At 38.1% G+C, this 9,204-nt stretch overlaps 2 protein-coding genes across 4 annotated transcripts; one reads left to right on the forward strand and one right to left on the reverse strand.

The window, feature by feature from the left end:
- Nucleotides 1-206: 206 nt before the first annotated feature.
- Nucleotides 207-2,670, reverse strand: LOC126620980 (uncharacterized). 3 transcript variants are annotated; one of them, XM_050289325.1, is made up of 3 exons: nt 2,420-2,634; nt 996-1,118; nt 207-406 (listed from the first exon to the last, which is right to left on the reverse strand). In XM_050289325.1, exons 1-3 carry the CDS (start codon nt 2,596-2,598, stop codon nt 283-285), a joined length of 426 nt encoding a protein of 141 aa, XP_050145282.1. In that variant the 5' UTR covers nt 2,599-2,634; the 3' UTR covers nt 207-282. The 3 variants fall into 3 exon arrangements, 1 of the variants encoding a protein (XP_050145282.1); XR_007622752.1 differs by lacking the exon at nt 207-406 and having other exon boundaries at nt 1,027-1,125; nt 2,420-2,512; nt 2,575-2,670; XR_007622751.1 differs by lacking the exons at nt 207-406; nt 996-1,118 and adding an exon at nt 1,686-2,314 and having other exon boundaries at nt 2,420-2,512; nt 2,575-2,670.
- Nucleotides 2,671-4,321: 1,651 nt separating this feature from the next.
- Nucleotides 4,322-8,781, forward strand: LOC126620981 (uncharacterized). The gene is made up of 9 exons (XM_050289327.1): nt 4,322-4,559; nt 4,960-5,043; nt 5,261-5,370; nt 5,494-5,544; nt 6,181-6,324; nt 7,157-7,246; nt 7,735-7,841; nt 8,198-8,282; nt 8,467-8,781. Exons 1-9 carry the CDS (start codon nt 4,448-4,450, stop codon nt 8,563-8,565), a joined length of 882 nt encoding a protein of 293 aa, XP_050145284.1. The 5' UTR covers nt 4,322-4,447; the 3' UTR covers nt 8,566-8,781.
- The last annotated feature ends 423 nt before the right edge of the window (nt 8,782-9,204 follow it).

A 9,204-nucleotide genomic window follows, 5' to 3' on the forward strand; every position in this document is an offset into this window, starting at 1 on the left:
GTAAATGTTGTAAACGGGAGTGGCAATGCCATACGCAAAAAGGACTGATCACCGACTTTGTAAAAAACCCGTCCATCGATAACATGCCACTACATTTTCCGAAGGTCTTCATCCCAAATAAGCTCATGCATCATCACATGAACCTAACAGGGTAACAGGGACAGCCTGCTAGCAAGGAGAAACCATACAAGAGAATGCAACATTGCTATTGTTCTAGGTTGATAGTCCATTAATTCTTCAGGCCAAGCATTACATCGTGCACACAAGGAGAAAAAAAATTGATCACGGAAACCGTTTAACGAATAGCAATTTATATGCCATGGGCACACAAGGAAGGAGGAGAGTAGTGCAGTACAACTTGGTCGAACCGGGGCAAGGTTCACGCTCAGCTTCGGTCGAGAAAACCCTATCCAAGAATAATTTATGATCAGCCGAGCTTGAACTCATTCAACAGAAATCATGCTATTGCTATTTACTAAAGACGCACAGGTAAACGATCACAGCCACACAATTGATGTAAGTTTGAGTAGTTTAGGTGGGGGTCCTTTAACCCCGTCATTAGGTTTTATTGGAGAGTATTAGAACATAAACTTCACAGGTGATCATACTATGCAGTAATGGCAGAAAGAATACGGTAACTAAGCAGTTTGCATCAAAACAGACAGTGCAATAAGATATTCCTGTCCAGCCATCATTGATTTGGACATTTTGTACTTGGTAAATTACTGGCAACGGTCATAGAGTACTCGTTTGTAAACTCCTAACTTCAACTATCCCTAAGTCCTACATTGAAGGTAGGCAAATCCAAATTTAACGTTATTCAAACTGCCTGAAATCATTTACCAACACAAGCTCTGTGATTGAACAAAACCACACAGCAAATGTGCTCAGCAGTCTACCTTAGAAAGGTACTGGAGTAAATGTCAATATGCACACTAGCATGTAAACATTAAAGACGGTAAAACTATTTTTCAGGAACGCCGGACGTAACTTACACAATGCAATTGCCAGAAAGCAATGGGAAAGGGAAAAGAACAAAGGATGGAGGAACCAATATGCAGGCCAATTTGGTTGAAAGCTTGAAATGACCGGAGCATGGAGTCCTTGTCACCGAGGAACTGCAGCCTATGAAGCAAATAGGAAAATCAGTAGAAGAAGAAATTCTACCGACAAAGAGAAAAACAAATTGATTACTGGCGAGTAGGATATAACATGTTGAAGAAGAGCGTGTCTCAGAAGAGCCTGAATTTAATAAAGGAAAATTACAACAAACTGCGTCGTATTTCTGGTGCGGTGAAAATCAAAGCCAGTGTGGTTCTTTCATGGAACCAGACTTGCATCACCATACAGGTGACAGATGATTTGAGTACAATGAGAAGATGTTCACTTGAAGATGTCTAGCTTGCTTTATTATTTTTCTCTGTCTAAACCAAGGGCTCAAACAGGAATATTTAAGCATATGCAAAGTTGCAAACTCGCAATAGAATATCCCATCTTTCACGGCTTCTGCTACAAAGGTAAGTGGGTATTGGTAATGAGCAATAGAATGAACACAAAAAGTTAAGGCTGAAGAACGCTGTCACCTAAAATGGGCTTAAATTTCTCCATCCCTACCGACTCACAACCAGCCGTACACATTTATTTACGTATTATTCTCACTTTGATAACCATATATAGTAATGTGATTGCTCAAAATATCAATTATCTAATAAATTGATCATTAAAGAGTGATCTTGTCGTTTCATATTCACATTACAAAATATACACAATGGGCACTTAAAAAAGGTCGTACCCAGTGCACAAGGCTCCCGCTTTACGCAGGGTCTGGGAGAGGTGAATGTCGGCTAGCCTTACCCCCATTTATGGAGAGGCTGCTCCCAAGTCTCGAACCCGAGACCTACCGCTCATGGGCGAAGGCACTTGCCATTGCACCAAGTGCGACCTCTACAATGGGCACTTATGGAAAAAATATAGATTAACACCACAGAGACTTGCAAAGAAAAATCAATGCATCCATGTGGATCATTTATACCACAATAAGAAACTGCAATTCCATGCACTACTCAAGTACTTTGAAAACAAAAGAGCAGAATAAGAACGATTCTCAAAGGCACCGCTGAACAATCTAACGGAAGTATAAGAGCAGCAACTAAATAGCTGAATTAACCAAGCTGGCGTAGCTCATACAGTGTCCAAAATGTCAAGACATGGCTCAAAAGGGAAACCCTATGCACCGTTTGCGTCACATAGCCAGCAGGCCTTGTCACAACGGTGATGCAAGACCTATACCATGAATCCAAATACAGAAACGAATCTAATCACAATAACAAAAGCAGATATTTGTCAAAATTGGGTTTCTTTCTGAAGCCACATAAATTGTCAAAATTGGCAGAGTTGGAGGGATTTGAGAAGACTGTACCTTGTAGCGCAAGGAACTGTTCTGGTGGCCGAAGCAAACGGTGACGCCATGGCTGCGGGGTTTAGGGAGTTAAGGGAGGTTAGGGTGAGGGCTCTTGCCATTAGAGCTGACCTGCAGAAGGAAGCCATTTCTCGTTCGGAGGATAATAACCCTACTCTTTTTTTAAGGCAAGCCACCATTTTCTCCTTTTTTTTAGTTTCGCAAAATCTCACTGCGCTATCCATTTTGCGCTGCTTATGTGCGCTTCATTTTAGCACCGTTGGATCAAATATGGACGATTAGATTGAGATAAAAGGTTTCATCGTTGTAACATCAATTTCTGGATAAGGAGGGAGTTCTAGCCGGCGAGATGGAGTCGTTAGTCGTTACGTTAGTGGTAGGATAAATGATGTCAGGAAGTCGTTCTTCCCTTTTTGGTTCACCATTTATCGTAGTTTTCATGTTTGTTGGCTTTTGAAAGAAATTAACAGAATTAGGGTAATATAGAGCAAGTTTTGAGTTTCATGAAGTAAAATGACGACTTTTGAGTTTCAAGGGTCAAAGTGGGATCAAAATCGCGTTCTAAGGGCAAAGTGGGATCAAAATCGAGTTCTAGGGTCAAAGTGAGATCAAAATGGAGCAAATTTGACAGAAGAGCGGAAACATGGTAGAGTGGCTCAAATTTTGAGTTACAGGGAGCAAAGTGAAATCAAAATCGAGTTACAAGGGGCCTAAAAATAGGCCTCGTAAATATGGGTAAGTTGGTACATGGGTTTATAGGACGCTGGTAGTGAGAACCGGCAGAGTCAAGTACAAGGTTCCGATGGACTATTTTATGATTTTTAATTATTTAAGGTTAAAAATACTAATTGTTTGGCCTATTTTATGATTTTTAATTGGAGTAGTCCACCTAGCAAATGAAAGTTTAAATCTGAGAGCTGTTCTTAGAGAAAATAAGAGTTAATAAATGTTAAATAAACTCATAATTTTAACCAATACTAAAATTTAATGGCAATAATATAAAACTTCTAATACCACTCACGATTGCTTATTTTATTCATTTAAAAGTTTGAAGGCTAGAAGCCTATAAAATAGACTATAAATTTCTTACTTCAAATTATTACTTTCATATTTACTATTATATAGCTTCATGCAAAGTTCTAAAAGACGTTAAGCGCTAATCAGGTGACGGGTTGGGGCCTAGCGCTTAGGTGGCGGATTGGGGCATAGCGCTTAGGTGGTTAGCCATAGCCTATGCGGATTAGGTGGATTTAAATAAATTTATTATATATCATATAAATAAGTGTCTGCATACTTTAAAAATACATAATTTTAATGGGATCCATAAACTGCAAAATATAATAACATATAAATTACAAAGTATTAGAACATAATTAAAACATGGGAACACAAAGCATGTAATGTTTGTTCATCTAAGTATTCAATAAGTCTTTTACAATTTATTTAAAAAAAAAATACAAAATGAAAGTTATATACTTTTTGTCTAAGTGAGAGTCGCGATTTAGGCGGGTCTGGGCGGACCAAGCAGGCACCTAGGCGGTCTAGGCAAGTGCTTAAGTAGGTATAGACACTCTTTCTTAATTTTCAAAGACCTAGCGCATTTTTTTAGAGGTGAAGTTGCTCTAAAACAAACAAGATACTGACATAAATGGACTGCGTGATTTGATAGAATTCTTAATTGTCTAATGTGTGTGAAATCTAAATTACAAGGACAAATATGTCATAAAACAAAGTATAGTGACAAAAGTGAAAGTTCTTGTAAACTACGTGAATTTTGTGAAATTTCGTTATTGTTTTGGGTAAAGCTGTGCGAATAAACAGGACGGCTATGATTTAGCCGAACAAAAAGTGGACGGCTAGGATTAGAAATTTCGCGCTAACCCTATGTCCCCGCCTTCTGGCAGGTGAGCGAGACGAGATCCCTAAAACCCAGACGCAGAGACATTTTTCCTAAACCCCTACTCTCTCTCTCTCTCTCTCTCCCTTCGTTTTCTCTCTCTTATAGTTTGTGGTAAAGAGAGAGAAAGTATGCTGCGCCGAAAAATTAGGTTAACCAAGGAGTACTTGTACAGAAAGAGCTTGGAAGGCAAACAACGATTGCTCTATGAGAAGAAGCGCAAGATCAAAGAAGCTTTAGAAGGTTTCTCTCTCTTTCCCCCTCTCTTTCTCTAGAATTTATATAGATGTGTGTATGTTGTAAGATCCAACGTTGCCCAGGAGTGATATATGTATATTCTCATATCTATCTATCTAGCACGAGGCTTTTGGAGGTCACTGACTTTGGATTTCATCGGAACTCCAAAGTTAAGCGAGTAACGAAAACACTCCCATGATGGATGATTCACTGGGAAGTTCTCGTATAAGTTCCAGAAACAAAACCATGAGGGCATGAGCGGACAATATCGTGCTACGGTGGAGCGGGTCCGGGATGTGGTGGAACCCGGGCCGGGATGTGACATATGTTATTCGTTTCTAATTGGGTGTTTTGTTTTGGAGTAATTGAATTTGTAACAATTTTGGGAAATTTGTTGTCTTTGCAGAGGGGAAACCGATACCCACTGAGCTCCGGAATGAGGAGGCTGCTCTTCGTCAAGAGATCGATTTAGAAGACGAAAACACTGCCGGTATGGGGTCTATGAAAATTATCAATTTATGATCATTTATCTATGAAAGTTCTCTTTTTTTTTTTGTTTTTTTATTATGTATCAATGTGTTAAAGTTCTTGTGTAATCGATAATTTATTAATTTGTAATTTTTCGGGTAGTAATTTAAACCTTTATTTGTTTAGTTTTCATTAAGTTATGCTGTTGATTCTTCATGGCTTTCATTTCTGAATCCCAGTCCCAAGGTCACATATCGATGATGAATATGCAAATGCATCTCAAAGAGACCCAAAAATTTTGCTGACTACTTCTCGGGATCCGAGTGCACCACTAATACAATTTGCGAAGGTTGGTCTAGCCTTTTTCCTTACGTGCCACATTAGTTTTGCTGCACTCTTGTGTTCATTTTAGTGATATTACGTAAGGCCGGTGTTGATTATTGATTGCCGTTCAATGTCACTGTTGTTTCAGGAATTGAAACTCGTTTTTCCCAATGCGCAACAAATGAATCGTGGTGGCCAGGTTGGTGCATTCTTTTGCTTAGCTTTTATTTTTGATTGTGGAGATAATTTTTAGGAAAACTAATGAAAAGGACTTGAAAACTTTGAATTTTAACGATAAGGACAAAATAAAGGGTAAAGTGAATAGTACCAAGATTGATTTTTTAGTGTAAAAATGTGGTTTTTAGTTAAAGTAAACAGTACCAGAAACTTTTCGTTAAAATTCCCATAATTTTTTCCACTCAAAGGGCCTTCTGACCTAATGAATCATTGACTTCTTTAAAAGTTCTGCCATTTTCAATCTAACTGGAGGCACTAGAAGGTGGACAGAGTGGTAATCTGAACTGATGTGCACATAATGCTTTGCATGATGCTGTTTGATCACTTCTTATGAATCAACATGCATCACCCAACCGTTGAGTTGTGGGAAGATGTTTTCTGCACGTTCAATTTATTCAGTTTTTTTGTGTGAATTTTTATGTTTTTACATTGTTAATCATTTTTTGTGTTACAATTATGTCTAGATTGACCTCTTTACTTGAGAACGTTATGACATTTAAGGACGTACCTATCCTGTCATTGATGGTTCCGATGCTTTGGTCTTTTTGGTCCTTTTCCGTACTTAGCTAATGATATTTTTTTTCTCTAAATCCTGCAGGTTATTTCTGAAATTATTGAAACATGCCGTTCACACGAATTTACGGATGTTGTGTTGGTTCATGAACATCGTGGTGTACCAGATGGTTTGATTATTAGCCACCTTCCCTTTGGTCCAACAGCTTATTTTCAACTACTCAATGTGGTAAGTAGTGTGATAATTTTTGTGTTAATGTTGGACAAATATCTTGGTATTAAGACTGATGTAGGACAGGAATCCAGACAACATAAATTCCTTAGGGCCTTCAGCAGCAAAAATTAGGAAAATGTGAGGCCGAGATACAATTTAAAAAAATTGAAAGAGAGGGATCATGATCTAAAGGTATGAATAGGGCTAGAAAGGATTTCGTTTCATTGCTTAACAGTTCTTGCGGGAGAGATGGCCTTGGGTTTTCAAATTTGTGATTTTGAATGGTTGATTGTACTTAAGCGGAGTCTGGTTAATGCTAGAAGTGATTGTCAGGTGAAAAAAATAAGGAGAAAGTTGAAGAAGATCAATCTCGCCCTCGCATTGGTGATGAAACTCTGTTGCCTAAACCTAGCAAGAAAGCCTCATAGCTTCTAAAAGTATTGACCGGAATATTTTTTATTTTTATTTTTTATGAAAAGAGTTAAATGGATGTATATTGATAGACTTGGATCCAGAGTTTCAAAGTCAAGCATAATAGGCAAGTCAATAGCTGGAGATCACCCACGAATGATCCATGGACCACTATTAAAATCCTTCTCCAGGCAACTTGAGCGACTCTAATTCTGTAAAAAAGAATAGTAAAAAACAAAGCAGCAGCTTCTAAGTGAAAAGAACCATAAAATGAACGTTTGATACTGACAATTGCAGATTGCCAATCTCGGTGAACATTGGTATTAACCAATACATGTTTTTATAGTATTACTTTTTTGACTTTGTCATGCATTTATTGGATCTGTGCTTTGACTTATTTATTTTGAGCACTCTGCTAATATTATTTTTGTTGTAGGTCACAAGACATGACATCAAAGACAAGAAAGCCATGGGAACGATGCCTCAGGTTTACCCACACCTGATACTTGACAATTTCACGACCAAGGTATCATATCTCAATTAAAGATTCCAGCATCTTGATTGGTTACTTTACTCTGTACATTATGCCAAGGTAGATCGGACCCCATTGATCCAATTAGAGATAGTTTATAATGGTTCAGAGATGAGGATGATTGATTATAGTTATTCTCCAAAGATTTTTCACCAGTTATTTATGACATACCCACTGACTATGAAAATCATGTGAGGAATTTCAATGTTGCTGGTCTGTCTCTATATATTGAGTTATTGATAACCTACCTTGGTGATATAATTAGATGAGGCCATCTTTCATCTCTCTATCTCTCTCTCTCTGTAGTGCCCTCCCTGATTACTATTCTTACTAATTCTAATCCATCCAATCCTGCTATGTCTTAATCTTACGTACACTTACATCACTGCATCAGTGCTTTTTTTTTTTTGAGTTGGCCTTTGTAGTTACTAACCTGTTGACTGTTCCATTGAATATGATTTTCTTTTCTTGATTGTTCGTAGTTGGGTGAGAGGGCAGCAAATATTTTAAAGCATCTCTTTCCAGTGCCAAAGCCGGATACGAAACGCATAATCACTTTCGCCAATCGGTCTGACTACATTTCATTCAGGTTGGTTTGTTGTCACATCTCTATAAGGATGGCTGTTGATATATCATATATCAAAATGATTTTCACATTTCTCATAAATTCTACTATTTGCACATGTTGGTGAATGTAGATAGGGCTTTCTTGAATGATACCGACTCGGGCTACTTTTATTTGGTCAGAACATATATTATGCAACTGTTTTATCTGGTTTTTCCTCTTTTTTTGTGCATTTTCGTTTCTTTTCTCGTTTTTTCTGTTGTCTTTAACCATTGCTTAGGAGCAATTGTACATTGTATTCATTATATTTCTTTTCTTTTTTTTGGTCTTTAACCACTGCTTTGTGTTTCCATTTCCATTAACAATTTGAGAATGTACAGGCACCATACTTATGAGAAGCCTGGAGGTCCTAAATCCATTGAGCTGAAGGAGATCGGTCCTCGGTTTGAATTGAGGCTTTTTAAGGTTAGTACACACTGATGTTTTTTGTTTACCTATCAAATCCAATACCTCCTTACTAAGTCGTGCAGGTGGTAATCAAATCACCCGATTTATCAATCATGCAATGCTTATTCCTAGTAGATTGTTTAATGTCTCATAGCATTACTTGTACGTGTTTACACTCGTTTTTTTCACTTTGATGTTGCAGATAAGGTTAGGAACAATGGATCAGGACGAAGCCCAGAATGAATGGGTCATCAGACCATACATGAACACAGCCAAGAAACAGAAGTATATGGGGGATTGATAATCTTTAGAGCTTTTCGTTGACAATTTTGTGTAACTGGTCCTTTGTATGATTCAACCGACTCACTTTTTGTTTATCGGTTCATCGATCCAAAGCATGGGACGATACAGCCTGTTAGTGTCATTCTGATTTACTTCAGGGCTACTTTTTGTTGCATTTTCCAATTTATTCCTTTAAATTTAAGAAATAGATGAGAGATGTGAAATCAGCCGTAAATGGTTGTGTAACTTTTCATTTGATCTGCATCGACGGTACAACATTCTCTAATCCTCCATGAGCTCAGGGTGCTCTTGACCCTTTGTCATCCCTCGGATCAGGTGAGGCCAACTCCCTAAGGGGAGTGGGTGACCCCGTCGAGCACTTGGGCGTTACTTTGGCATCCTTTTCTGGTTGTCTTCATCCTGTAGGTCCCTTCGCGCTGATGGACTAAGCCCTCTTTTTTTCCTTCCTGCTTGCCATGATACTCAAGGGAGACGATCACTTCGTCGCAGAGAGTATGCTTAAGTCAGTTGGGTAGAAAACACAACCAAACTGTGTGGGTTTTAATCTGTTAACACTCAAACTTGTAGATTAACAAACTAGAACAACTTTTGTTGGGCTTGGAATTAAAGCTATAATGAAATGGCCTCAAGATTTAAG

Source organism: Malus sylvestris, chromosome 5, assembly GCF_916048215.2.
Source record: "Malus sylvestris chromosome 5, drMalSylv7.2, whole genome shotgun sequence".
NCBI classification, from domain to species: domain Eukaryota; kingdom Viridiplantae; phylum Streptophyta; class Magnoliopsida; order Rosales; family Rosaceae; genus Malus; species Malus sylvestris.